The sequence below is a fragment of the Microdochium trichocladiopsis genome, assembly GCF_020744255.1.
Source record: "Microdochium trichocladiopsis strain MPI-CAGE-CH-0230 chromosome Unknown B0I36scaffold_3, whole genome shotgun sequence".
Lineage (NCBI taxonomy): Eukaryota > Fungi > Ascomycota > Sordariomycetes > Xylariales > Microdochiaceae > Microdochium > Microdochium trichocladiopsis.
Window position 1 is genome coordinate 1,425,733 of NW_025763546.1, and position 27,524 is coordinate 1,453,256.

A 27,524-nucleotide genomic window follows, 5' to 3' on the forward strand; every position below is an offset into this window, starting at 1 on the left:
GCACTCCTCCAACGCAGCTCGCAGGTCGAGCTGCGGGCGCGCGGCCGAATTTCGAACCAAGCAGCAGCAGTCGTTAGCATCGCACGACAACGCCGTCGCTCGCATCGCAAACACCACGGCAGGCACGAGATCGCCCTTTTTCCGCCGACATCCGCCATAAACTGAAGATATCGACAGTAGATATCCCCCAACTGTCAGGCAACACTGGGACGAATTGACCCAGCAGGCCAGTCCATTCTTGCGCAGACCGACTTTCACGACCTGCCCACACACGCACGCACACGCACTTGATCACCCACACACCCCCAAAGTTTACGAAAGTCGCGGTCGCCCAAGGCCCGCACACAGCCGACACCATGAAGCTCGTCAGGTGAGCGCCACCCCGTCCAATTTCTCGAGAGCGCCGCGCAGGAGGAGGAACACGGAGCGGGTTGGAGAAACTGCCAGCCACACTGGGGGCCTGCGAAGACATGGCTCACCTCCCCCGCGCTGTGCTCATGTGCCTAGAGGCAGTCTTCTCCATTAATTACGGCGTATACCCGGTTTCTCTAGCGTTGGCCGACATGCTAATATGGTGTTGTCTTGACGCAGGTTTCTTATGAAGTGCGCGAACGAGACGGTGACGATTGAGCTCAAGAATGGTACGTAAATGGAAGCTAGGGCATACGCGGCTTGCGAACATCCCCCCTCCCTCGCCCCCAATGTGTTTTCCCGAAAGGCTCCAGGCCCATGGGTGTCAGGTCCAAGTTGCAAGACCAAGCATGACGCGCGAGAGACGCTCTGAGCCAGCCTGGCAGCCATCGTATCGGCCTATAGCCCAAAACACTCTGCCACTTTCCTGTTTCTTTGGAGGGGGAAAAAGGATTGCACAAAAGCTTCATGGCGGGATACATATATAAAACGTCAGCTAACGCACGCGGAACCAAAACAAATTAGGCACCATTGTCCACGGCACAATCACCTCGGTGTCCCCGCAGATGAACACGGCGCTCAAGACGGTCAAGATGACGTCGCGCGGCCAGGACCCCATCACCCTCGACACCATGAACATCCGCGGCTCCATGATCCGCTACTTCATCCTGCCGGACTCGCTGCCGCTCGACACGCTGCTCATCGACGACTCGGTCAAGCCCAAGAACAAGGCCCGCAAGGAGGTCGCCGACAAGGCCGGCGGTCGCGGCGGGCCACGGGGTCGCGGCAGGGGACGCGGCGGCGGCAGGGGTCGTGGCGGCGGTGGTTTCCGGGGCAGGCCGTAAATCGAATCATGTTTGGTCAGATTTTGAGAGGAGGCTTTGAGGTTTCGGCAATGAACGTAATTTTTCTGGATTTGCTCAGATGGATGGATGGATGGATGGATGGATGGGCGGAAGAGGTGTGTTGTCAACGGGCGGTGACGTTCTCGTCAATGAGAAAGGGGAGCTCATCATGCTCGAGCCTAGAGAGAGAGGAAAACTCTCATGGGCGGCTTTTCCTCCGGTGTGTTGTCGGGCCTGAACCCGCTGGGCATGGCATCTGCCCGCTTTCCGCAGCCAGTGCGTGGTTGGACCCTATAGGAACAGCATGCCATGGGCCCGGATCATGATGCCAGGCGTTTCGAAAGGACCAGCGAAAACCAAAGCACGCTGAGACTACATATCGCCTCGCCGGCACAGATTTCGAATGCCTACGCCAGCTAGAAGTCCCGTCAAGTGATAAAAATGATATATCTGCGCCCACCTTGACCCTTTCATACTTCCCTCGAGCAGATGTGCAGCATAAATTTATTCCTGTCATACTTGCAGTTGGTCCAGGCCTATCGCCATATCCTGACGACTTGTAGCTTCTCCCACCCAGCCGTCTTCCCGCTAGACCCCACGGTCTCGGCCTTCCACGCACTGCCGTAACCCCGTATCCGCTCCTTGACCTCCTCCGGCTTGTTCTGCGCACAGAGCAGCAGGTAGCAGCAACCCCTCGGCGACAAAACATGTGGCAACTCCTCGAGGAAGCGGTCCGTCGTCTCCATGCCGTCCCTCCCACCGGCGTAGGACAGCGACAGCAAGTACGAGTCGTCGTCAAAGGTAGGCTTCTTCTCCTTGGAGACCATGACTTCGTGGTCCTCCTGGCCAGGCTGGCGTGGTAGCTCTGGCGTGGGAACATATGGCGGGTTGAAGATGAGGACGTCTACGCTGCCGGCGCGCAGTGGCGCGGAAAGGTTGCCTTGTATCGGGCCAAGGAATGTGCCTGCCGTAGCCTTGTGCTCCGCGGCGGCCTTGCGGGCGGTCGCTGCAGTGGCAAAGCATGCATGCCCATTGACGTCGATTGCCGAGCTCAGTATGGCGGGCGTGCCGAATAGGAGGCCGGCATGGGCGTTGACGAATGATATCACGACTCCAGAGCCCGGGCCGAGCTCGATGACATGTGGCGTGGGCCCATCGCGGAAGCGATTTGTGAGGAAAGTCTTCTCGCTTTCCGATGACAGCGTGTCCAGAAGCAGGAAGGAGTCCTCTGCGGGTTCGTATATTCGCTCGTATGATACGTGCGAAGTATCTGGCGTTGGCAGCATTTTGAGCTCGTCTTGGGGCTGGTGGGGTGGTTGTTGATGTTGGTGTAAATGAGAATTGCGGGCTCGGTTGTCAAGATCTACAAAATTACTCCGGAATAAATCGTCAACCACTGTTTATCAACCCACCAACCCCGTACCTCAAAAATCCTTCCTGATTCTCAATTTGCGAATCAAGAAGAGCAGAATGCGTGGCAATCGACTCACCATCATATTCCTGCACCCTCGGAATCCTCCCACTTTTGATCACATTACAGCACACTCAACCCCAGGATCCCCCCTCCCTGGCCCGAAACCCCATCGCCAGCGGCCCCGGATATCGACAATCATGCGCGCGCGGTTGCGGTCGTAGGTGTTAGGCAGCACGCAGCTCGGACAGGCGCTGTCCGTCCTGACAAGAGGGCTGGGCTCGCGCGCGACGCCGTCCCCGAAGCGTGCGCAGTACGTGAAGCCCATCCCCGGCCCGCACGCTTGCTGGACTTGCAGCCAGTGGTGGCCGCAGCTACGGCTGCGGTAGTGGATTGTTGTGCACATCCTATGGCACTGGCCGAGTCAGAAATTAGATATGTGATGGTGAGATGTGTTCGGGATCTGTTGCTGCCTTGGGGTGCGGGACGAGACGGACTTGTGTGCACGGGTAAGTCGTTGTTCTTGTTTTAGCTGCTCAGGTATGTTCGATGCTGTGACATGACGGTGTGCAGCCTTGCAGGTGTGCTGCATTCTTTGGGCAACCTTGGAAGACATCACTGCAGAGCTGTAGCTTCTGTCTGCATGGAAAGAGCAATATTGCAGACGTCTCTGGAGGAAGGCGCTCTGCTTCAAGGAAGCAAACATGAATCTACTGCTTCCTCCTGGTACAGCACCAGTCACATGTGACACCATCGATCGCGGTAAACCTTGGTTGTGAGTAAAAAGTGATTATGACAAGCAGAAACAGCCGATTCTATAGGGCGTGAGCCTAGTCAGATACCACGAGCAGCAGAAATAAGTCAGTGCAATGTGGTCATGGTCGCACTCTTTTTTTCATGGAGGCCAAGTCCCAGAAAGTCTTTCAAAAGGAGGAACAAATATGCATGAGTAGCATAGCGCCAGCCATCACTCCCTTACAACCTATGTACAGCCTCCGCCGTTTCTGTCTCCATCGCCTGGCTCAGCTCGTCCATAACACTGCGGGTATCATGCTTATTGCCATCGCTGCTCTCATCCTGGCCGTCGTCCCGGCCGTCGTCATCCTCATGGTGGCCCTCGTCATCGTCGTCCTTGTGATGCTCCTCATCCTCGATAGTGCCGTTCTCGGATGGCGGCGCAGAGCACATCTTGCGCAACATTTTCTCGATGCGGCGCGTTGACCGCTCCAGTGTCTCCAGGCGGCTCTGCATCGTCTCCATGTCCGTCGTCTCGTGAAGAATGTTCCGGACCTGGTCCTCTAGACCGTACTGTGCGATCGAGTCCCTGCGGCGTACCGTCTTGAGCGGTGCGCCATCGCCGTTCTGCCCATCCGCTCGCTGGCTGGGAGCTCCGCTTGACCGCTGCTCGACCATGTTTGTGCTCTGCTGCCTTCCAAACTGCCTGCGGATGGCGTGGTGGGTAAGCTGGTCATCTACCGCGATATCGGCCGAGACAGAGGCTGGCGGGTCGATCTCGAATACGGCCTCCATGGCGCCATGGTTGGTGATCTTCCAGTTCCTCCAGAACGAGTTGCGCTTCTTAAGCGGGCGGATCTGGTCCGACAGCTCTTCGGTGCTGGTCGAATTCGGCCACAATAATCGGCGCTCGAGGACGTGGATGAGCAGCAGCACTGGAAGGTTGACCAGTCTCACTGTTGCCACGTGGATCTTGTGGAACCACCGAGGCGTTACCATGAACTTGAGAGGGACATAGACGAAGAGAGCAATAAGGTTAAAGGGTGGTTGGTACGCGAAGATGGCATCGGCTTTGACCCCCTCAAGAGTCAGCACAGCCTTGCGGAAGTTGATCTCAGCCGTGGCATTCGCCACGATGGTGCTGAACGTGTTCGACAACATCGACACGAGGATAGTCAGAAACAGGGTATTGCCGAGGAAGGAGAAGGAGATCATGAGGATGGGTCCCAGTAGCCAGTGGAAATCCGTCTGCGAGAGTTAGCTTCCAGCGCGAGCATCATCATTGTGCTGGTGCAACCTACTGAATGTTGTATGCCACTTCCGTCAAGCCCAAACCAGATCCATAGCATCCATTTACTAATTGTCCTGTAAAAACCTGTTAGTCACAGCCCGATACCAGAGATATCGGAATTACCTACACTATGTCATGGCTTTTCTCAGCCAGCCAAACCATAGACAGCAGAAATCCAAGGAAACACCTTATGACAAAGTGGTTAGCGTCAAGATAATGGAGCACAAGAAGGGACTGTTGGTGTTTGCCTATACCATGCGGCCAACGCAGTGAGGAGCGTGAAATCAGCCATCATCGACCTGAGAGAGAGCATCACAAGGTTGTCTGACAGAAGGTTGAAAGCGAGCCGGGGCACCAGGACAGGAGCTCCCATTGCGAGGACATCAACTGCCTGCTGGGCAGGTGCCAGTTGGCCAGTCCTCCAGCCATGCAGGCGTAGCACGGCATAAGCCCAAAATACTATGCCAAACATGACGTCGAGGAAAGACCAGAGATTCTGTGTGTATACACTCCTGTGCTCTTGTTAGTAGCAGACATTGCAGAGAGTACGTTGCAGAAACACCTACCACCCATGCTCCAACATGGTTGCACTCTGATCAAGGACCCAGCCGAATGCGTATATCGAAAAGGCAATCTCGTAGACGCTGAAATACTCGGGGTTTCGCTCGATCATGAACAGGAAGTAGAGGAAGAGCAGGATGAAGAACTGCATGATCTCCAAGGCGTTTCGCGTCCGTGGTACAATGAGTCGATACTGGTTGAGCAGCGGAGCGTTGCGCGGTTCGTAGAGCGAGATGGGTTTCTGCTTGTAACGATCCGGAATAACATCGAGAAATGTCGATGGGGTGTAAGTGATTTGTCCGATGTAGATGCCATTTATGCTGAAAAAGAAATGTCAGTGTGACTACGTCACAAGTTCACCAAGTAGACTCTGTTCGCGACCTTACACTTTTTGACAATGGGTTGAACTCAGGAAGTACTTGCTCTCGGTGAGAATAGCCACCTCAAGTGCAGGCAATGTCCTCGAGTAGTTCCATGCGGAGCCCAGTGCAGCCTCTTGTCGAATCTCTGGGGGAGCGTTCTGGAAGGGCTCGAAGCCGGCAACGAGGATATTGGCCAGCAAGAGCAAACCTTGGGCGCCAGGATTGTCCTCACCGAACCGCCGCAGGATCCTCGTCGCGACGACCTCGCACAAAGTCGCACGGGTGAAATTCACATTCTGCCTGTTGGCCAGGTGCTCTTGCTCTTCCAGGAACTGGTAGCGATTGACCAGTAAGCAATAGACTGGCGATGCGGGTCAGTATAATGCAAGACAGATGAAGAGGGCACTTTTCGCTCACCAATGGAAATATCGTCGAGCTCATACAGCTTGTCCACCAGTGGCCGCACCACAGACAGGTTGAGGCGGAGGTCTCTAAGCTGTTCGAAGGTGAGGTAGTCCTCGACAATGGCGATGACGTCTCTGCGGATCCTGTGGATGTTGGTATACACTGGCAGATGGGCATTCGCGTTTGGGCCGCAGCTGAAAAAGGGCGCCTCCTCCATGGTATGGGAGAAGGCGGCACGGCTCAGAAGTGGCCGCCGCTCCTCGTTGGGCTCGCGGACACGAATCACCGTGCGCCGCCTCCGTTCCGCCATCCTTGCCGTGGATAATGCGGGCTCAAAGTGTGGTGTGCTGTAGTTACACGGCGGCAGCGGTCGCCCTTGATGGAGGTAGCCAAGCAGTGAAGGTGTGGACACTACCTGGGCTGTCCGTCGGCCCAAGAGGCTCGTGTACTTCGTGTACTGCTAGGCCGCGAGAGGGTATGCGTTCCTGAGAGATGCGTTACGGCCTATGGGGTGCATGTTCGGGTGCCCTTGATATGTCCGCGACGAAGCCACGATATACTCTGCGGGTGTGGGATTGTGGCGATATGAGTGGAGGATGATGTTATATAGGGCTCATAGAATAGCTCTGCAACAGCGCCGACAATGGAACTTGGTCTATGGCGACGGGACAGCCGCAGCTGGGGCCAAGTCGGTTGCGGTCAATGGCAGCGCGGAAGCAGACGCCAGCGAGGTCGCGGCCCTGCACGGACGAGGGCTAGGCGTGTTTATATCGCGCAAGCAGGATCGTGAAGCACCTGGGCAAGCATCGAGCACAAGATACTAACTACCCGTGCCTCGCTCCTTTGACGTAGCCACACCCACCTCAAACACGCGCCAAGGTTTCCCTGTTCCTTGACTGGGGGGTTGTACTGGACAGCAGGTGCTGCAGGGCTGCAACCACTTTGGACTGGCTTGCTTGCCCAAGTGGCTGTCCAAGCCGCCGGAAAGAAACCCCCACCCACCCACCACTTGGGTGTCCTCCGTGCAACGAGCAGCACAGGCAGGGCGGCCGGCTCTTGAGCTCCAGCTTTTCCCGTGCCGGGGGCCCGCTTGGATGACTTGCACCGACGCCGCACCTGCACAATCGACCTTCCCAGACCGCCTCTCCGATCGCTATCGCTGGCAGTCAGTCACAATTGGCGGGGCTGGAGCAGCGGCTCACCGCGCTCCGAGCCGGCCAAACCCTTGATATTTTGTGCTCGGCACCCTGCAACTTTTTTTTTGGTCCTGTGCAGATGGTTGCCAGCGAGAGATTTACCTCCCCAGCCTCGTGCCTCTTCCCCAGTGACAACCCCGCGAGCCCGCCTTCAACCTGGCGGCGTCGTGAGAAAGAGCCCACCCCGCACCATCCCCTCTTCTCGACACGCGAGGCTCGAGCCCGCCCGCTGAGAGCTCAAAGATGCGGTGGCCCTGGTCCGGCTGGACCGAGAAGGAAAAGCCAAAGGTCGAGGAGCGCCGGATCCCCGTGAGCTGGACTGACAGCCTCAATGCCATTGACTGGGACCACTACAAGGAGCCCAGAAACTGGGTGCCAACCCTCCTCGTGACGTCCACCGTCGTCTTCTCCCTCCACATCTACCGCTCCTACATGCGCCGCATCCCCGGGACCAGCTATGTCCGCCCAGACTACTACAGAAAGCGGTCCCTTTTTGGCCGCGTGACCAGCGTTGGCGATGGCGACAACTTTCACCTATATCACACGCCTGGTGGGCGTATAACGGGCTGGGGTTGGCTGCGTAGGGTGCCGACCAAGAAGACCAAGCTGAAGAACAAGACGGTACGTGCGAATGTCCACCTGGGAAAGATGGGGTTTACCACGACGCTCGGGCACGCAGAGAGACTGACATGCTACCTGGATGACTACAGATACCAATCCGCATCGCCGGCATCGACGCTCCGGAAGGTGCGCACTTTGGCCGTCCTTCGCAGCCATACTCGGCCGAGGCTCTGGCCTGGCTCACCAGCTACATCAACGGCCGCCGGGTTCGCGCCAAGATATACCGGCGGGACCAGTATGACCGCATTGTAGCGACCGTGTTCACCCGGAAGTGGTTCATCAAGCGCGACGTGGGACTCGAGATGCTGAAGCGTGGTCTCGCGACGACATACGAGGCCAAGACAGGCGCCGAGTTCGGCGGCCTCGAGGCAAAGTACAAGGCCGCGGAGGCCTTTGCCAAAGAGCGCAAGCTGGGGATGTGGAGTGGCAAGCCTGCCGACTTTGAGAGCCCGCGCGACTACAAGAACCGCATGATAGCCGAGGACGCCGCCAAGGAGAGTCAGCCGCCAGTCCCGCCAGTTGTGTGAGCGCAGTGAAGAGTCCTGACAACATGCGTGGGCCCTCGCATTGTGGAGATCAAGCACTAGCCCTGGCGTATGGAATGTGGCCGCAGCTATTTCCGTCGAAACAAAATATCTCACTTTGTCAGGGGGAGATAAGTCAGGGTCGTTCACGTCACCCAAGCTTCAGCAGCATGGTGAGATGGCGCTTTGAAGCCCGTGATTGTGAGCGGTGCGTGGGAACCGTGGCCTACATGTATTATGAGCAATGCCTTACATAGACGACGATTATGAATTAATGAATTTAAGCGCGAGCAATGAAGCAGTTTGTGCCCGCCGGCCTCAAGTGAGAAGCCTTGACAGGTAATTGTCGTTCATGCAAGCACCCATTCAGACGCTTCGTGCACAGACCCACATGGTCTGACAGTCACGCCTGATTCTGTGATGGCACTTTGTCTTGGGCGACAATCCTGCTTTATAGTGAGACCACTAATTACCTGAGCTGATGCTTGCGAACACGCGCATATGCCTGTCTATGATCAAGCTGCGACACTAGACGGTGCCTGCATTCCACTTGTTAGCCGCTTCTGACGCGACGCGCATTCCACGCGGGGCTCAGATCTCTTGGGGAACTCCTGGGGATCTCCCTGTCGCGCAGCGAGTCACCGCGGTAACACAGCCCGATGAATCGCGCAAGTTGATTGACAACGCATGATCATCGTACTCTGTAGCTACCTAAGGTATGCAAGTGCGCTACATGTATAGTGCGCCATAGGTCAATCCACAGAGGCACGAGTCTGTACATGCCCCTCCGCCTGGAACTTGCCTGCATGGGTATCAGAAAGTATGTCGCAATCACCAAATGTCGCTGAGGCTTACTTCCTTGTTGTATTATCAAACACGGGATAACCAATACCCCTCTGAAAGATGGACGACATTCTTTCTGACCAGACGCAGCTGGAAAGATAAGGCGGCCTGCCTGCTATCAACCCCTGACACGCGCGCGAAGGGCCCATGCGACGGAGTCAGCGTGGCTGACAGAGAGGCAACGCTCGAGACACTCTTGCTACCAGGGGTATAAATGGCTACTGCCTTTGTGCGCCCAGCTTGCATGCATATCGGAGCACAAGTCGTGTGCGGGTGTCCCCGGAAGGGTGAGCACCAGGGGTTTCAGTCCCCTGTGCATGCCTGCGCCGGAAGGAAACCGGGCTGTATTGTGCTAGTCTCAGATGGCCCTTCTTTTGTGACGAGAACATCTGATTCGCGACTCGAGATGGTCGCGGTACACGGGGAATTTAGGGAGGCGAATTCTACTATCTGCGTGCTTCGAGATTCGAAAGGGAATCAACGTGATCGGGTGGCCCGAATATTCCGACATTGTGAAGTTGGAAGGCTCACGTGGTCCGGAGATTTCCAGGTCTAAATGGCCACAGCGGAATGCAGCGTTGTTGAAGTCCAGACACCCGTTTTCTCCTTCCTGTCGCAACGTTTAATAATAGCATTTGACGTTGTTTCGCGAGCCATCGTCCCGAGTAAGAACGAGATGTTGTCCAGATGACCCGTTGTCTGGAAGCAACAAAATACTCATCGCTCCTTCCCCTTCCCTTCGTTCCCACAAGCCTGACGGGCCGTGCTACATAATAACGCAGGCTTGCACACCGAAAGCACTAGACAGCACATTCTCACGATTACTTTCACCCCCGAGATCTCGACGTTTCACAAGACCACGCATCATAACCGCCCGCGGTCCGGCAGTCGCACGACACACCTTGCAGACTTACCCTGTTCTCTGACACGGCACCCATAACTGCCGAAGCAGTGCGCTGCCCCGACTCGACTCAGTGACGCCAGGTCCGACATTGGTGCCTGTCCCACATTGATTCGACGTCTGCTTTCAGAAAAGAGCAAGTAAGCATGTTGTTTTCCTCTTGTTACCACAATAGGGTTTCTGCGACTAGACGTGGCGCCGGGTGTGACCACCGTTGGTGCCGGCCATGACCTTGCAGGTGCTTGGAGTGGTAATCTTGTTTAGTCGCATCACGATCGGCCTGGCTGCACCCATGACGCATGCCCACCACATTCAACCAATTGCATCGACACTCAATTCTGCCCGAACATTGACCGTAGCAGCGTGCTTCCAAGTGGCAGTCTGTTGCGATGCACGGTGGCAGATGCAGGCGTCCGTGAAGCCTCGCGCACCATGGCATGCGTGTTTCTTCCCCGAGCCGGCGGATCTTCATGGCAGCTGCGAAAGGGCTCGCTTGGGCGGGCACGTTTCAGCATCGATCTCATCGACGTCCGTGGCGTAAACCTTGCAGCTCCCACCGGGGGCTTCCCAAGACGCCTCCGCCTCCGTGTCGGCCAGCTCACAGCTCACAGCCCACGCGGCCAAGAGACGCTTGCCCCCAGGAGGCTAGCGAGGTCAGGGAAAAAGAGCCTGTGGACATGGGGTGCGGTGCAGGATGGCTCCAGAAGTCCAGGTACCCGTGCTCGTGCCCAGGGTGGACAAGGGATTGTGAGAGCGAGTGGGACTAGGTGCTCATGGGTCCCAGACGGAGCACCAGCCAACGGCCGCCCAGACCAGCCAGCCAGTCACCCGCTACGCTGCCCGTCCCCCCTTCTCACCCTTTTCCTCTCTCTCCCATGCCGCGACCTCCCACACGGCTGCCAGTTCGACTGACGTCCTGCTCCAGACCACAAGGAGTTCCCCCTCCTCCACCGTCGGCAAGGCTGTTTCGTCTGCTGTCGTTCCATTCCTTTCCGCCCAACCGCTCTTCAATTCTCGACTTCCATCACAACCTCCGCCACTCGTTTCGGACGCGACGCACTGTTTAGACCGCTTTCTCGCCAAGCAATTTCGCGCACTTCGAGCACTTCGACCACAAGGCGCCCAAACACTGATTCACGTCGAGACCTGCGCCCTAGAAGGAGCAAAAACTTTGCGAACGCCCGACAATTGACGCCTCTCTATCAACACGTTCAGTATTCGGCTTGGGTTATGGACAATATCTGAAGGACACGCCGGAGGATATTGCCGAGCAGCTGCGCACACGGCGAGCTTGCGGACGGAGATTCGCGCGCCACGCGCACTGCCACCTGCCTACTTAATCACCACTTCGATCACGATAATAATCTCAACAGGCATTCACCATGCGGCAAAAGCTTGGCCGCGCGGCCGCGCCTTCACCCGGCCGGACCTCGACAATCCGAACCGGCCTAGTAATGTTGTCAGCCATTGTGTCGGCCACGCACGGCAGCCTCTTTTCGCCAAATCCAATCCCGACGCCTGCCCTCGATACTGCAGAGTTGGGTCGAATGGGCATCGCAGGAGACTTTGCCGGCTTGTCATTGTACCAATTTGAGGGACAAACGGAAACGCTGCCAAGCTCCAATGGGGCAGACGCCCTGCTGACGTCGCTACCCAACGGACTTTTCCACAGTATCGCTTCGACCGATGCAACAGTCCAAGCAATGTGCATATTCGGCACCTCTGCTATCATCGGCGGAAACTTCACCAGCGTCAATGGAACAGAGTCTCCTGCTGTCGCTGCACTGGACCTCACCACCGGCTCTCTGTCACCGCTTGCTGGCATCTCCGGAGAGATCACAAGTCTTCTTTGCGACAACGACGCCGGCATGGTGTACGTTGGAGGCAGCTTTAGAGCAGCTGATTCCACAAACGCCATCACATGGGTGTCAAGTGGCAACTGGGCGAGCTTGCCCTTCGCTGGCTTCAACGGGCCAGTCTCGTCAATTACAAAGGCCCCAAATGGGCATATTGTCTTTGGAGGCAAATTTACAGGACTCGGAAACACGAGCACCACGGCTACACCGGATTCCGAGCCCATCAACCTGTCTACCGCAGTTGTGCAAGGTTTCCAGTCATCGACAGCCCCAGGACTCAGCAATGCAAGCAACGTCATTTGCAACACCAACGACGAAACCGGCGCTGGTAGGTCGTGGCTGCTGCTCGACAACACCCCCGGAGCTTGGCGCGCTGAATTCGGGTTTGGATTTATCCCTACAAAACTTCGCCTCCGTAACACAAGGCAGCCTGACCGTGGCACCAAGACTTGGAGGATGACCGCCTTACCACTGAACGGTATCATGAACTTCACATACATCGACCCCGCGTCAGGCCAGAACACAAGCTGCACTAGTGAATGCCCTCTCAGCAATGACCCCAAAGTCGAGTACCAAGATTTTTTCTTTGTTAACCCAGTTCGCATGAATGCATTGCGTCTGGATATCTTGGAATGGTTCGGTAAAGGTGCCGGCTTGGACGGCGTCCAGGTTTTCCAGGATGCTTTGGTAGCTCATGCTGTCAACGATTTCAACACGCCTGCTTGTTCCAACACCACGGCCCCTGCCAGAGCCACGGCCACTGGTCCCTGGCGGGTAACAGCCTCTGGCCAGAGTAACTCGAAATATCTCTCTGCCGACATCACACCGTCTCAGGCATCGGGCCTGCCAGAAGTGGTCTTCTTCCCTCCCGTCTCTGAGTCGGGCTCGTACGACGTTGTCATGTATACTCCAGGATGTATCGTTGACGGTACATGCCTCAGCCGTGGACAAGTAGAGGTCATTACCAGGCTGAAGGAGAATGAAGATCCGACAACGATCACGCTCTTCCAAACCAACGACTTTGACAAATATGACCAGATTGCCGCCGGTCCCGCTGATCCGGTCTCAGGTTCATTCCGCCCTAGCGTCACGCTCAGGCCGGTCCCCAACCAATCTCTCCAGCAAGGTGCGAACAGCCAGGTAGTTGTTGCGCAGGCGATCGCCTTCTGGCTTAATAACTCGACCTCATCGGGACTCAATGGTCTGTTCGAGTACGACCCTGCTCAGGCTACAATCAACGATCAGGATGTGCAGAGTTCGCAGTTTGTGAAGCTGTCTACAACATTCGCTCGCAATTCTGCAGTATCCGCACTTACAACCACGGGCGATGTCACTTACATTGGAGGCAACTTCTCCTCGAACGGCGACAGCCATCTTGCCGCGATCAGCAGCAACGCGCAGAACCCGGTCAGTGTTGGAGGTGGAGGACTTAACAACGCTGTCACGAGTTTGTTCCTCGCGGAAGATGGCAAGCTCTATGCCGGTGGTGCGTTCACTGGCACTGAGGATGGCTCTACCAATAATCTCAACCGCATCGCAGTGTACGACACTACGGCAAAGTCGTGGTCGCCTCTGGGTGGTGGTGTGGACGGCCTCGTCAAGAAGATTGTTCCCATGGTATTCAACATGAGCGGTATTTCGGAAGATGTCATCACGCTGAGTGGCGATTTCCAGAAACTACTCGCCTTCGGAAATAATGGCGAGACCCAGGTCGACGGCTTTGCTGTGTGGGTGAAATCCCAGAACAACTGGCTGCAGAACGCTCAAGGTGCAGCCCCCCTCCTCCGCGGGACCCTCTCGGCCTCTCTGTTAGGCTTGGAGAACGGCATCAATCTCTATGCTGGTTCTTTGTCCGCACAAGCCCTCCGTGCGAACGGCATCGCCTCCTTCACATCATCCATTTCCAGCTTCCCTGTCAACATTCTACCCAACTCGACAGCCTCTAGCAACAGTCGCTTACAGCGTGCTAGCGTCCTTGAAAGTGTGAACAATACCTACGGTGTCATGGCTGGAACCTTCTACAAGACTGACCAAGGCAGCAATCTCACCATCCTTGGCGGCCACTTCACAGCCAAGGCCACTGATGGCTCTAACGTTCAAAACCTCGTCATTGTTGACGGCGCAGATGATGATGCTGTGACGGGCTTACCCCAGGGGATCTCTAGCGACTCGACCTTTTTGGCACTTGCTACACAGGGTGACTTTCTTTTCGCGGGTGGCAAGATGAACGGCACCATCGGCGGCTCGATTGTCACCGGTGTGCTGTCATACAACCTGCCCTCCAAGTCCTTCGGAAGGCAACCACCTGCCCTGTCCGGTGGCGGAGTCACAGTCTCGTCCATCCTGGTCCGCCCGGATACGACTGACGTTTTCGTCGGCGGCGCTTTTGCTTCTGCTGGATCATTGCCCTGCCCTGCTGTTTGTGTCTTCAGCACATCTACGAATCAATGGAGCCGACCAGGCTTCTCTCTCGCAGGCGAGACACGCTCCATGATCTGGTCCAGCAACACTGTTCTTGTGGCTGGCGGACAGTTTACCATCAACGGCACAACCCAATACCTAGCGTCCTTCGATGCATCAAGCTCGACTTGGTCCACTTATCCAGGCTCTGCAGACATCCCAGGCCCGGTTGATGCCATTACTATTGCAACCGGTGATGGCAACCAGCTCTGGATTGCAGGAGCCGAGTCCGAGACCCGATCGTTCCTCATGAAATTTGATGGACAGGCGTGGACGAAAGCGCCAGTCTCCTTCGAAGACAATACAGTCATTCGCAGCATGCAGATGTATAGGCTCTCCAGCGACCACGACGATACCACAAGCATCCCTGCGAACCAGGTCCTGATGCTTACGGGGTCCATTGGCATCCCGGGTTTTGGTACCGCATCCGTGGCGTTATTTGACGGAACATCACTAAAGCCTTTCATACTTTCAACGAACGCCGATGGCAAGGCTGGACACGTCTCGAAGCTGTTTGTGGAGAACCCTTCGAAGTTTTTCACTTCGTCAGAATCTGGCATGCCTCTGGGTTTCATTGTTCTCATTGCCCTCGCCATCTCACTTGGGTTAATGCTCATCATTGTGGTGGCTGGTCTTGCACTCGATCGGTACCGCAAGAAGCGTGAGGGATATATCCCTGCGCCCACATCTATGCTGGACCGCGGAAACGGCATGCAACGCATCCCACCACACGAACTCCTTGACTCCCTGAACAAGGGACGGCCAGGTGCACCGCATGTGTAGAAACAAGGCCAAGCCTTTGAAAAACAAACCTCCCCTTTCCCCAAGGGATTTCTTTGATGTCGATTTCTTCTTCTTTCGCTCTTTCGGATTTTGCATTGCAATACAGGCGTTTGGATACCCCCGAGATATGTGGCCCGGATCACGACGGGAGGGGCAAAAAGGGTCGCTATCTTTTTAGCCAGGAACTTCCCGCATCACACGGAGATGTCAGATTTTGCGCCGACCTAACAAAACGGGCGACTGATGCGCCAGCAGCTTTCCTTGACGCACAACGCAGCACCCCCGACTGGTCACAACGACAGTGCTCGCATCTCATAATGTTTATTTGTTCATATTACTTCGACTCGATCTGTCCTACCTCCACAACGAATGATTTGCTGCCGGGCCGCAGGTATCGACAAGCGGACGCCAAAATCTGGGCATCTGCTGAGCTGTATTCTGAAGCGTGTACTTGCTACATCAGGCCTGAGGGACCTGGAGACCGAGAAGATGCTCCGGGTAGCCTAGAGTTATGTGTTGAGAGGTGCTTTGAGGACATTGTAGATAGGCCAAATATTGACATGAATCTCTCTGTGATGATGATCTGGACAAGCGATTTGTGAGCATGTAATTGGGTGATTATGTTGGACAGCCTGGCAACTTGTTGCTTCAGCAGTATGAAGCTCTGGTGCAGAATGTGGAAGAAGGCGGGACATGCACCTCTTAAGGAGAAGGCTACGCTAGTCTAGTGGTCACCTGGATGTGTTTAGTGGAGAGGCTGGCTGGCCACCCGCCATCGGCACCCTGGGGCATGCAAGAACGCTGTGCCTCGGGCACTTGCACTGACCGTTGCCCTGTGCTTGCCTGGGCCTGCATCCAACAACCACTGCTAAACAGCCCAGGGGCAGACTACACTCCATGACGACAACTTCCCTGGCTGCGTCGCATTGCTGGATTGCAGACTCCCCTACGACCCGCCGTGCTCTGACAGCCTCAGGCTCAGCGCCGATCCGACCTTCGCGGCCCATCAGAGAGCTACCGATCCTCCTTAAATCGACCGTCCACCGCCTCCTCAGACAGACGACGGCACCACGCGAACCATGCCCTCTGTCATAACCCTGTCGCCAACCATGGTCCCGTCGAAGAAGAGGAGGCGTCAAGACGGCGACAACGACTCACCCAGCATCGCCACAGACGCCGCGCCTGGCAGCTCGTCACAGGCCGTCCTTTCCCAAGGCTTGGATGGCACGCAGGCCCATCAGCCGTCGCCTTTGCATCTCGGCTTGAATCACGACGACCTCGGTTACTCCTCACCGTCATGGGCCAGCATGAACGTCCACCGCAAGATGGCGCCGCTGCCCGCGACCAAGAAGTCTCGCCTCATCCACGAGTGTGAAAGCCAGCCGCCGACGCCCATCGAGCAGCAGAATATACACAACACCATGATTCGCAGCCACTCGCAACCAGTCCTAGGGTCGGCGCACGCAGTCTCGACATCGCCCATCCTATCGCCACACCTTACTCCGTCCCTTGCGAGGCCAACTGAGCCTTCACGAGCCAACTCCGCGGTGATGCTGAGCCCGTGTCACATCTGCCACCGCAAACCGACCAAGAAATCTGACCTCGACTCCTTCGCCGACTGCATGGGTTGCAACCAGCGAACTTGCTATATCTGCATACGTCAGTGCCAGAACTGGCTCACCAAGTCGCCAGCCCAACGAACACAGGACGATGACGGCGTGCTGAGCTCGTCATTTACCATGAAGGATGCCGACGACCCGGAGAACGAGGATACACGGCCAAACCAACCAGACACCAGAGGCGGGGGCCGCGAGAACCGCCATGCAAGCTCGTGGCGCGCTCGTGGCCATAGGGACGTCATCTGCAGTCGCTGTTGCGTCGAGCGTGGCAGCGAAGGCGAGGTCGTGTGCCTGGGCTGTCTGTCGAGGATAGAGGGTGCTTGAAGCTCACTGCTCCATTCTAACACTTACCGCCTGCCCACTGCACGGGCAGGCTCTACCACACCAACCCGCCACGCAGAACGAAGGCGGGACTACATACTTTTTCACAAGTGGTATCGCGGTAGCGCAGCTGAAGAGGCCCAATTTTTCAGCACACCTTAGAGATTTTCCACCATCAATATCACGACACGAACGACTTAATGATACGGCATATTCCACATCTTTTAAACGGCGTTCTGGGACACATATTATCTTTTCAACCACGCCATCAATAGAGCACACGAGCACGCGGGGAAAATGCCAGAAGTCGGCACCGCATTACCTTCTTCCACTGGGCACACTTTGAACGGCATCCGGTGCTCATATGATCCCACCGCTACCATCATAATCTGGCGGCCAATGCTTTCTTCTCCTTGGCTGGGCAGTCGAAACCCAGCTCACTTCAAGAAATCACAAACCGACGGACCGCTTTGCATGTCAAAGCAGATACGACATCCCAAGCACAAAGACAAGGAATCATATGGGGGAAGACATTGGACTCATACAACGATGAGGCAGTAAGATGGCAGTAGGGCGAACATGTATATAGTCGCTACCTGATGAATGAGCAGTGAGGTGAGCAGTAATAGACGTGAACACAGCATGCTGGCCGATCGGTTAATGAAATTACGGGGTTTGGGGCGGATTCAAATGGGGCGATTATATCGATGAAGCGGACCACAACTCGCTCACGCATGCTAATATCGAAGTCCGCACGGTCCTTAGCTCAATTTAATCAGCATCATCAATCGAATCAGATATGCTCGTATAATCGGCAAGCATTATCCTCTATTGCCCTCGGGTTCGAGTCTATCAGGTTGCTCTAGTTGTACTGCATGTATGTGGCTGTCGAGTTGAACTTGAGGTTGCCCTTGATGACCTTGTCCACCGCGCTCAGGAAATCCTTCTCCGACGCGACCTTCCTCCGGGCACGGATGGCGAACATGCCGGCCTCCGTGCAGACACTTCGCAGCTCAGCACCCGTGGCGTTCGGGCACAGCCTCGAGATAAGCTCCCATCTGATGTCCCGCTCGACCGACATGCTCTTCGCGTGGATCCGCAGGATGTTGGCTCTGCCCTCGAGGTCGGGCAAGGAGAACTCGATCTTGCGGTCGATACGGCCGGGACGCATGAGCGCGGGATCCAACGTGGAAGGTCTGTTTGTGGCGAACATGACCTTGATGTTACCGCGGGCGTCGAAACCGTCGAGTTGTGTGATAAGCTCCAACATTGTTCTCTGTACCTCGTTGTCTCCACCAGCACCGTCATCGAAACGGGCACCGCCAATTGCATCGATCTCGTCAAAGAAGATGATACAAGCCTTCTTTGTGCGGGCCATCTCGAAGAGCTCCCGCACCATTCTGGCTCCCTCACCAACGTACTTCTGCACCAGCTCGCTTCCGATGACTCTGATGAATGTGGCGTCTGTTCGGTTGGCGACAGCTCTGGCGCAGAGGGTCTTGCCGGTTCCGGGAGGGCCGTAGAGAAGAGCGCCTTTGGGTGGATCGATGCCCAGGTTGACGAACCGCTCGGGCGATAAAAGAGGCATCTCAACAACTTCCCTGAGCTTTTCGACCTGCTCCTTGCATCCACCCACATCTCCGTAAGTGACATCTGGCTTCTCCTCGACCGTCATCATGGTGACACTGGCATCGATCTTTGGTGGTAAAGGTAGCAAGATCTGGTACTTGTTGCGGTCGACTCCCACCCGCATGCCCTCCTCGATATCCGTAGGTGAAACCCGCTCGCCTAGCTGAACAACAAACTTGGCGATCTGCTTGACATTGATGACGTATTTGCTCTTAGACTCGTCCTTCTCGTCGGCGATGATCTTCGTACAGCGAGCGACCTGCAGGGGCTGCTCCTCGGACATTCGTTGGCGGTCGGCGGCGACATCCCAGAGATGTGGTGGCGCAAGTCCGGTGTCTGATTCCTTTACACCAATCTTCTCATCTACGCTTTGTTGCTTCTCCTTGATCTGCTTCTCGAGGTTCTTGATCGATGTTCCGTAGGGCGCGGCGCCGTAAGTCTTGAGGACTTGGATATCCCTATGGAATTCGTAAACATCATTAGCGAAAGTCGGATCCAACGGGAGCGGGAGATCGGCGATTGACTGGTGATGCCTGCGAGGAGGAGCTGAACGTACTCGTCAGAGAGAGGGGTAATCTTCTTCTCCTCTACCTCATCATCGGCAAAGTTCTTCTGGTACTTCTCCCAGTTCTGACCCGTCGCGGACGGCTGAAACGATGATGAGTTAGTCATGATGTTTGGCATTCCTGGCGCTACGGCAGGGGACAAACCATCTTGAGGGCGAGCTGAGGCGCAGGACTCTCAGGCTGTGCAGTCTGTTGGCAAGGGAAACAGGAAACCAATAGTCCGCTGATGCGTCGTGGTCGGGGTTGGAAATCGTCGAGTCTGGGGGGCTGTATGGGAGTTGTTGATAGAGTCGGCTGGGGTGCGTCGGTCGTGACGAGACCTGAGAGCTGTCTGGTGGGAGCTCCCCGACAAGGCGGCCGGGACGACGCAATACGCAACGCGGGCCTGCCTGTGCTTACCTAACATGCTCTCTCAGCTTGGTGCACAGGTCGCTGCTGCCACCCACCTGGAGCCGCTAGACCAAACACAGCGCCGTAGTGCTATCGATACAGGGCCATGTGTAGCGCGTACCTGCCTGCCCGCATTCAGGTAGCTTGCCCGGGAGCTGAGGTAGACTTGCTGCCCCAAGGGGCGTAGGGGTACCTGCGCCGTCCTTGTCCAGTACCGTAGAACCCCTGGCCCGCTCTGGGCTGTGAACTTCAAAAAATATCGCCAGGCGACAGCATCGCGGGGCGCTCAATAATCAGGAGCTATCTAGGCCGTTGGCGGTGGACACCTTCTGTCGACCCAGGCACACCACACATCGCGATCCTTTCTTGGCGTGTACAACAGCGCGCAAAGGAGTCATCGAGCCTCCTCGAACCTTCGTACATCGACGCTCTCTCACATATCACGACTTTGTGCACATCAGCATGGCCACAGCAACACAATCTGCTGGCGGTGCCGGCGTCGGCAGCAATGCCACCTTCAAGGTACGCGGCATACTTCCAAGTTCCGGCCTCTTCGAGCACGACACTATGCATGCACGATACTAACCTCCCTGGTGCTGTAGGATAAGGAGAAGCCTATGGCTGTGCGAGCTTCCAATATTGTCGCTGCCAGAGGTATGCCTCAACCCCGCCCTCGCGACCCCTCGATAGACCCCTTTTTGCTAAGCTTGCTCTGTCTGCAGCCGTTGCCGACGCGATCCGAACCTCCCTCGGCCCTAGGGGTATGGACAAGATGATCAGGAGCGGCAGGGGAGAAACAATCATTACCAACGACGGCAACACCATGCTCAAGGGCATGTCTGTTATGCACCCTACCGCTAAGATGCTGGTCAACCTCTCAGCGGCACAGGACGTCGAGGCTGGAGACGGCACGACGTCGGTCGTCGTCATCTGCGGTGCTCTTCTTGGTGCTGCTGAGCGTCTCCTCGGCAAGGGAATCCATCCCTCCGTCATTTCCGAGTCCTTCCAGCGTGCCGCCGCCGCCGCCGTTCAAGTCCTCCACGACATGTCCCAGCCCGTGTCTCTCTCCGATACTGCCGCCCTCCTGCAAGCTGCCAACACCTCTCTGTCGTCCAAGATTGTGTCCCAGTACTCTGGTCTCCTTGGCCACATGGCCGTCAACTCGGTGACCAAGACGATCGATATCAAGACGGCGGACAATGTCGACCTCAAGAACATCAGAATCGTTAAGAAGGTCGGCGGCACGATAGAAGACAGTGAGCTTGTTGATGGCTTGGTTCTGAACCAGTCGGTGATCAAGGCTGCTGGTGGACCTGTCAGAATGGAGAAGGCTCGGATCGGTCTCATCCAGTTCCAGCTCAGCCCTCCTAAGCCTGATGTAAGTCCCACGACGCGTAACAGCGACGATATTTCCTCAACTAGGCATATCCCCCTAAGATTACTGGTTCTGACCCCTGAATAGATGGAGAACACGATTCAGGTCAACGACTACCGACAGATGGACAAGATTGTCAAGGAGGAACGGCAATACCTCCTCAACATGGTCAAGAAGATCAAAAAAGCCAAGTGCACAGTCCTGCTTATCCAGAAGTCCATCCTCCGCGATGCTGTCAACGATCTTTCGCTACACTTCCTTGCTAAGGTCGGCATCCTTGCCGTCAAGGATATCGAGCGTGACGAGGTCGAGTTCATCTGCAAGTCGACGGGCTGCAAGCCCATTGCGGACATCGACTCTTTCACGGAAGACAAGCTTGGCTACGCCGATCTTGTCGAGGAGGCGGATTCAAATGGTGCCCGCATGGTCAAGGTGACCGGCACCAAGTCGGCAGGCAAGACTGTGTCCGTTGTGTGCCGCGGTGCCAACAGTTTGATCCTGGATGAGGCCGAGCGGTCTCTCCACGATGCCCTGTGTGTCATTCGGTGCTTGGTCAAGAAGAAGGCTCTGATTGCTGGTGGTGGTGCTCCGGAGATTGAGATTGCCGCCCAGCTGTCCAAGCAGGCCCGTTCGCTTACGGGCACCGAGGCTATTTGCTGGAAGGCTTTCGCCGACGCGCTCGAGGTGATTCCTACGACGCTCGCCGAGAATGCCGGCCTGAACAGCATCAAGGTCGTCACCGAGCTGCGCCACAGACACGAGATGGGCGAGAAGAGTGCCGGTGTGAGCATCAAGAGTGGAGGCGTCAACACCAACATCTCCAAGGAGAATGTCTTGCAGCCGCTACTTGTGAGCACAAGTGCCATCGAGCTGGCGGCGGAGACAGTCAAGATGATCCTCAGAATTGACGACATTGCGCTGACACGGTAATTCGATATACCCGGGAAAAGACCAGGGGAGGCTTGGCCCAACGCACAGCTTGGGACTGGCCTGTCTATGTATTCAAAACTGTAGGTAGAAAACCAGTTACAGGATACACAAATGATGTGAAAAGCAATTTCGTCTAGCAGAGATGTGATCTTGGGAATGCAGGTTTCCGACTCAGCAATGAGACGGGTTGATGCTGCGGTGCTTTGCCCGAGCAGGATCATCTGGGGTATTGGTAGTAAGTTCAACTGTGAAGTCCTCTACGCGTTGCCGTGGAGAATATCCTGACACCTGCCATTCCATCCTGTCGAAGTCGTGATCCTTGCAGAAGGCTGACGACTGTTTTCCGTGACGAAGCCGAGCACATCAAGCCTGCAATCCAACCTGGGCTCTGATGTCCAAGCCATGAGACTGACAGGCGAATGATACAGTTGCATGCTCAAAACAGGTGAGCAGTGCCTGCCGGCTCTGTGTAAACGTGCCTGCCTTGAGGGTGGGAGGGGCGCGGGCCTGGTGTCCGAGGCACCTGACAGAAGGTGCGAGTCTCGATCAGCACGATACGTGCCTGCCCAAATCACAATAAGTGGAAGGTGCAAACGCAGCGAGGCACCGCAATGCTCTCTGCCAACTGAATCCGCAAACCACCTTCCCGACCTCGCTTCGTCTTCTGCCTTCGTCTTTCACGGCTGCCCAATCCAATCGTCTGAAGCATTTGTGTCGAGTCCAAGCAGCCGTTTCCACCTCGTGGTCGTCCTCGTCATACCTCACTGATCACTCACCAACCACTGCAGAATCACTCATCAATCGTTCGAACACTGCATGGGCAAGAGCCTCGCCATCATGTCTGATGACGAGTCCGACCATGCCAGCGGAGATGCGCTCTCCGCCAGCGATGACAGCCCAGCCAAGCCAGAGCCAAAGTCCAAAGCCAAGCGGGCCAAGAAGCGACTGAATTACCCTTCTGATATTCCTCGCTTGACCAAGAAGGGCAAGGGAACTTATGCCGTGGGCTTCGGACCGCTGCCTGACGGCATCGACTGGTCTGCTCTCGAGACACCGGTACTGAAGGAACAGTGTGCCATGCGAGACATGCCCCAGAGTGGCAAACGAGAAGAAATTGTTCAGCGACTGACCGACTACAAGGAGAAGGACTTCTCAGCCCTGGCCGCCAGGACTGATGTCGTTGGCGTCCACAAAAGCGCGACTGGGGAACGACGCCGCACCGCCTGGCAGCAGGATGCTTCATCTCTTTTTCAAAAGAACCTCGCAAAGGCGAACGCGGATCGCATGTATCTCCTCAAGTGGTTCGATGAGAGCATGGGCGGCAAGCATGCCGCACGGTTCAACATCTACAGTGAAAGCAAAAACACTTACAGCGTGCTCATCGACAAGGCCATCCGTTGTGACTGCCCAGCCGCGGTAAGTTCCCCGCAAACCTACCTAAGTATGCTCTGATAGTAATTAACCACGGTACTCCTGTCCTTGACGCAGAAATTCAATCCCCGGCAAGCATGCAAGCATGCAATCTGTAAGTTGAATCTCTTGTTGGTCTTGATGTACATTGTTAACCACCAACACTTGCAGTCGTGCTCGCTCTAGTCCTAAGAGTCCAGCCGCCGCTACTGTTTCAGACGAGCTTCATCAAAGAAGATCTTGCAGATATTCTGGAGCCAGTGCTAGGACCACCTGATCAGAAGCTCATCATGCCTGCAGACCGCAACCACCTGGCTGGTGACGATTGTCCAATGTGTTTTCGCTCACCGGATGATGGCTCGACAACCCTTCAGTGCACAGCTTGTGGTGCCCATATTCACCAACGCTGCTTTAACCACTACTGCGTGTTCGAGTGCCCCCGGGACAACTTCCGCTGCGCGCTGTGTTTGCAGCCATGGACCCAGCCAGGCACTTGGGGCCAGAAAGGCATCGACATTAAGAATGCCGCCATTGCTGAGGCAGAGGCTGCTGAGAAGGCAGCAGCGAAAGAGGCGAAGAAGTCTCTGGGAAAAATCAGAAAGAACTGACATCGTCTACATTGCTCACGAATTGCCAGAAACAAGACTTCCCAAAAGGGTATGAAAGTGTGGAAGAATAATGATCATCGGCCACATCGAAATGCAATGGTACACAACGCCGGCTTCTTGTTGGCGGTCAATCCACACCAATAATCCGAATACAGAGACGGAGCAGCAGAAATAAGAGTGGAGAAAGTTGTATGATTAGCATTCGAAATCTTGCTTGGTCTTGTTATGACCGATGAAAACACACAAATCTAGCTAGACCAGTCGCAATACATCATATAATCCCCACATGCCTTGTCATGTTGGCACAATCTGGTGCAACCTCGAACATTTTCCGTGAACTGTGTCCTCTACCATGAATCCAAACGAGATTTGGGCTGGTTCACCTTCTTTCAGGGCCAAGGTCAGGCTGCTGGCGGAGAGGCCAAGCACATGGTCATCCATAAAGACGCCAAACGACATCAAGCGAGACGCCACATATATTATACTTGCTTGCTTGCTTGCTGTGGCTTCAGAAATAACAAGAAATGAACCAAAGAACGCCCATGTATAGATAGTGCTATAAATGCCGTGTACAAGAAGGTCCCTCAGAATGCCATATGATCTCCGCCTCCATCACCAAGTGCCGCGCAGCCAGTTCGCTCGTTCGCACAGCCTAGAGCCATGGTCGGACATGGGATGCTACATACACGAACGGCACAGGTCGATTGTAGCCCAAGCCAACGTCGTGTGGACAAAGCGTGTTTATAACCCAGGGCTTTGTGTATCGTTGGACCGCGTACACATTCCTGAATGGTGGCGGGCGAGCTGTGGGACCAGCAAAAAAAACCATCGGGCTCACTCGTGAGGGAGCAGCTCTTTCGGCAGCTTGGCCTCGCGGCGGCTCGATGTGCTCCCGACGACTGTCTGCCCATCCAGATCTGGATCGTATTCATTCCGCTCTTGTACCACGCTGTTGTTCTTCTTGTTCTTGCTGCTCGTGCCGGCGCCACCGCCGAGGCTGGCGGAGGTGGTGGCCGAGGCGGCGTTGTTCTTGCCCTGGGTCAGCAAAGAGGACCTCGAGCGGGACATTTTGACGCTCTGGTCACTGCCGCTTGCCATGTCGTCGTCGTCCTCGCTACTCTCGTGCTCATCCTCGCTGTCCGTGAGCTCGTTCGTGAACGGCTCATGCTCCTCTCCAGGCAGGCGCCTGTGCGCCCCATGTCCGGCATGATCCTTCTCCATGATGAAGTTGTCGATGATGTAGTACTGCAGCGCGTTCATGATGAGCGGGAAGAGCATCATGACAAACACTATCTGGAGCTTCTCGTTGCCCTCTGTCCAGCCGAGGGCCCAGTCGCCCACGCGCGCGATCCAAGGGAGGATTAGGAAGATGAGGAGCACGCAGACCTTCATGCCGAAAAGCCCGCAGAAGTAGATGAAGGATTGCTTGAGCCACCACACTGCTCTCGGGGGGGAGCCATAGTGGCCTGACTGGATCGACTCGATGGGCTTGCCGAGCGGAGTGTACGAGACAAGACCGGTCGTGATTCTGAGAAGGACGAGAAGAATCGGAATGCCGAGCGTGGTCTAGGCGGAGAAGAAAAAGACAACCATTAGCTCAGGGCCCATATATGGAAGAATAGACGGACTGCAAGGTCTGGAGAACTCACGTCTATAGCAAGGTTGAGCAGATAAAAGGAGCAAGGATTCGGCGTGTAGGTATCGTCATCTCGACCCGTCACAGCCCGCCGCAGCAACATCGCGGCGGCCGTCTGCACGGTGACGGGCGGCGCGACCTTGACGCTGAAGCGCCCGCTGGTGAGCATGGACATGAAGACGTTGGCGATGTGCACGAGGACGCTGCCGACGACCTGCTTGGACACGTCAAAGAACCAGATCTTGACGGGCCGCTGGGGCCGTTCGCGGTAGCGCTTGTACACGAGGGAGAGCAGCGCCAGGCCGCCTAGGGCCATCTGGATGATGAGCGCAAAGGGTCCGAGCAGTCGGCACTCCCCATCCTCTGAGCCCCCCGAGGAGGATGTAGGTCCCGCCGCGGAGCCCATGGCTATTGAGTCGTCGAGTATGGATGTTGCTGTGGGTGATGTGGTTGAAGAGGCGGCTGCTATCGCTGCGGCGGTTGCTGCGACCGCTGTCGTGGCAGCGGCAAGGGAGGACGAAGCAGCGGCTTCGAGCGCTGCAGTCAAGGCCGACATGCTGCCTCGGGACGGCGACGGTTTCGGCGTGTCTTAGAATTGGGGCCGGCGGCTACCTTTGCATACTGTCGGGAGGAGGCACTGTGAAGAGCGGCGTTCGCACGCTCGCGAGCCCAGTTGTGAGATTGGTGGGGGGGGGGGGGGGGACTGTGATGAGGTTCTAAAGTATCGAGAAGAGTGCCGACGAGATCCCGGTATTGAACCCTGGAGGCGAATCTAGGACAGCTGACGGCGATCGATCGACGATGGTACAAAGGCGGAGGGGCGAGAAACAGTCTTTGAGCTTTGCGCAGCTGCCGAAGCACGGGGGTTTTGCAGCTCAGTTACAGGTCCGCAGATGGGCAACAAAGACAAGTGAGCGTCAGGTTGCTATGTCAGTGCAAATATCACGACGCGAAAGGGCGCAGGCACATGAGCAGAGTCGCCAGGCGGAAGTTGAAACGCGGAGGAGGTCTACGGAGGTGGCCTCGCTAATCAGTCCCTGGGCAGTGGCGGCCGCAGGCTGCCCCGTGTGGTCATCTACTCTAGTCTAGGCGGGTCCAGGTGACCTGGACAGCACTGCCTACCGCCCCCAAGGCGCCGCGTTACTGACTGGCTCGTCACCACTTGTGCTCTCTGCATCTTTCTGGCCATGTTACTTGACGGCAGAAGGCCTAAAAGCCCGCATCCACCCAGCCGTGAGTTTCCAACCCCGCCGACAATGTTGCAGCCGAGAACATGCATTTCGGGCTTCCTGCACAGACTGTATAAAGGCCAGGGCAGTCGGCAGTTGCGCTAGCATTTATTAGTCAAAGTCAAGGCCCCATGTCTTTGACACTCAACACCACTCTCCCCAAATGATTCGACTTGAGGCACAGGCATCTTGATTAGTTGCACGCTCCGCATAGTGTCCACTGAGCAGCCCTGAGCAACAACAGTCTTTGCACCGTGGGTCGCTCACTGAATCGTCTCGGCCAGGAAACAAGTCACCCGGGGCACAATCATTTGTAATCATGCACTTCAATCGCCTACACACAGATGTAATTTCTCTGTCCTGGGTAACTTGATTTCATTCTCGGCTGATAGAGCATCGGCGCGCTGCCATCGCCCCCCTGGAAGCCCCAATTTTGGGCAAGCTGTCTTACGGACTGATGCGGGCGAATCTCGAAACTGTTGACAATATTGTTGATAAATGCCACAATCGGGCATTCCATAAAATAACCATTGTGAAAGGATTGAGTATGGACCAGGTGTATATCATGGCAGATGTGGCAAGTCAAGACAGGTTGGCTGCCACCTG

General features: G+C 56.0%; 11 protein-coding genes across 11 annotated transcripts; 6 read left to right on the forward strand and 5 right to left on the reverse strand.

Moving 5' to 3' along the window:
* Nucleotides 1-58: 58 nt before the first annotated feature.
* B0I36DRAFT_317369 (uncharacterized protein) lies at nt 59-1,363 on the forward strand. Its single transcript, XM_046153147.1, has 3 exons — nt 59-370; nt 592-641; nt 937-1,363. Exons 1-3 carry the CDS (start codon nt 357-359, stop codon nt 1,254-1,256), a joined length of 384 nt encoding a protein of 127 aa, XP_046015080.1. The 5' UTR covers nt 59-356; the 3' UTR covers nt 1,257-1,363.
* A 362-nt stretch (nt 1,364-1,725) lies between these two features.
* B0I36DRAFT_317372 (methyltransferase domain-containing protein) lies at nt 1,726-2,645 on the reverse strand. The gene has a single exon (XM_046153148.1). The coding sequence runs from the start codon at nt 2,540-2,542 to the stop codon at nt 1,793-1,795; it is 750 nt and encodes a 249-aa protein (XP_046015081.1). The 5' UTR covers nt 2,543-2,645; the 3' UTR covers nt 1,726-1,792.
* Nucleotides 2,646-2,694: 49 nt separating this feature from the next.
* On the reverse strand, nt 2,695-3,124 carry B0I36DRAFT_86475 (uncharacterized protein). Its single transcript, XM_046163477.1, has one exon. The coding sequence runs from the start codon at nt 3,071-3,073 to the stop codon at nt 2,786-2,788; it is 288 nt and encodes a 95-aa protein (XP_046015082.1). The 5' UTR covers nt 3,074-3,124; the 3' UTR covers nt 2,695-2,785.
* Nucleotides 3,125-3,442: 318 nt separating this feature from the next.
* B0I36DRAFT_317374 (uncharacterized protein) lies at nt 3,443-6,792 on the reverse strand. Its single transcript, XM_046153149.1, has 7 exons — nt 6,034-6,792; nt 5,641-5,977; nt 5,260-5,574; nt 4,948-5,205; nt 4,821-4,880; nt 4,704-4,767; nt 3,443-4,650 (listed from the first exon to the last, which is right to left on the reverse strand). Exons 1-7 carry the CDS (start codon nt 6,329-6,331, stop codon nt 3,643-3,645), a joined length of 2,340 nt encoding a protein of 779 aa, XP_046015083.1. The 5' UTR covers nt 6,332-6,792; the 3' UTR covers nt 3,443-3,642.
* Nucleotides 6,793-7,137: 345 nt separating this feature from the next.
* On the forward strand, nt 7,138-8,741 carry B0I36DRAFT_429223 (uncharacterized protein). Its single transcript, XM_046162493.1, has 2 exons — nt 7,138-7,838; nt 7,928-8,741. The coding sequence occupies exons 1-2, from the start codon at nt 7,461-7,463 to the stop codon at nt 8,363-8,365; spliced, it is 816 nt and encodes a 271-aa protein (XP_046015084.1). The 5' UTR covers nt 7,138-7,460; the 3' UTR covers nt 8,366-8,741.
* Nucleotides 8,742-11,560: 2,819 nt separating this feature from the next.
* B0I36DRAFT_238920 (cortical protein marker for cell polarity-domain-containing protein) lies at nt 11,561-15,205 on the forward strand (the record flags this gene model as incomplete). The annotated part of the gene is made up of 1 exon (XM_046149655.1): nt 11,561-15,205. One exon carries the CDS (start codon nt 11,561-11,563, stop codon nt 15,203-15,205), a length of 3,645 nt encoding a protein of 1,214 aa, XP_046015085.1.
* A 1,109-nt stretch (nt 15,206-16,314) lies between these two features.
* On the forward strand, nt 16,315-17,148 carry B0I36DRAFT_360445 (uncharacterized protein; the record flags this gene model as incomplete). Its single annotated transcript, XM_046158313.1, has 1 exon — nt 16,315-17,148. The coding sequence occupies one exon, from the start codon at nt 16,315-16,317 to the stop codon at nt 17,146-17,148; it is 834 nt and encodes a 277-aa protein (XP_046015086.1).
* Nucleotides 17,149-18,007: 859 nt separating this feature from the next.
* B0I36DRAFT_238765 (26S protease regulatory subunit 7) lies at nt 18,008-19,446 on the reverse strand (the record flags this gene model as incomplete). The annotated part of the gene is made up of 2 exons (XM_046149639.1): nt 18,008-19,232; nt 19,331-19,446. The coding sequence occupies 2 exons, from the start codon at nt 19,444-19,446 to the stop codon at nt 18,008-18,010; spliced, it is 1,341 nt and encodes a 446-aa protein (XP_046015087.1).
* A 599-nt stretch (nt 19,447-20,045) lies between these two features.
* Nucleotides 20,046-22,319, forward strand: B0I36DRAFT_264082 (chaperonin Cpn60/TCP-1 family). The gene is made up of 4 exons (XM_046151178.1): nt 20,046-20,252; nt 20,333-20,384; nt 20,453-21,108; nt 21,193-22,319. The coding sequence occupies exons 1-4, from the start codon at nt 20,193-20,195 to the stop codon at nt 22,033-22,035; spliced, it is 1,611 nt and encodes a 536-aa protein (XP_046015088.1). The 5' UTR covers nt 20,046-20,192; the 3' UTR covers nt 22,036-22,319.
* Nucleotides 22,320-22,872: 553 nt separating this feature from the next.
* B0I36DRAFT_360448 (uncharacterized protein) lies at nt 22,873-24,053 on the forward strand (the record flags this gene model as incomplete). The annotated part of the gene is made up of 3 exons (XM_046158314.1): nt 22,873-23,451; nt 23,524-23,560; nt 23,617-24,053. The coding sequence occupies 3 exons, from the start codon at nt 22,873-22,875 to the stop codon at nt 24,051-24,053; spliced, it is 1,053 nt and encodes a 350-aa protein (XP_046015089.1).
* Nucleotides 24,054-24,887: 834 nt separating this feature from the next.
* On the reverse strand, nt 24,888-26,245 carry B0I36DRAFT_346860 (vacuolar membrane protein-domain-containing protein; the record flags this gene model as incomplete). The annotated part of the gene is made up of 2 exons (XM_046156503.1): nt 24,888-25,619; nt 25,703-26,245. 2 exons carry the CDS (start codon nt 26,243-26,245, stop codon nt 24,888-24,890), a joined length of 1,275 nt encoding a protein of 424 aa, XP_046015090.1.
* Nucleotides 26,246-27,524: the final 1,279 nt, after the last annotated feature.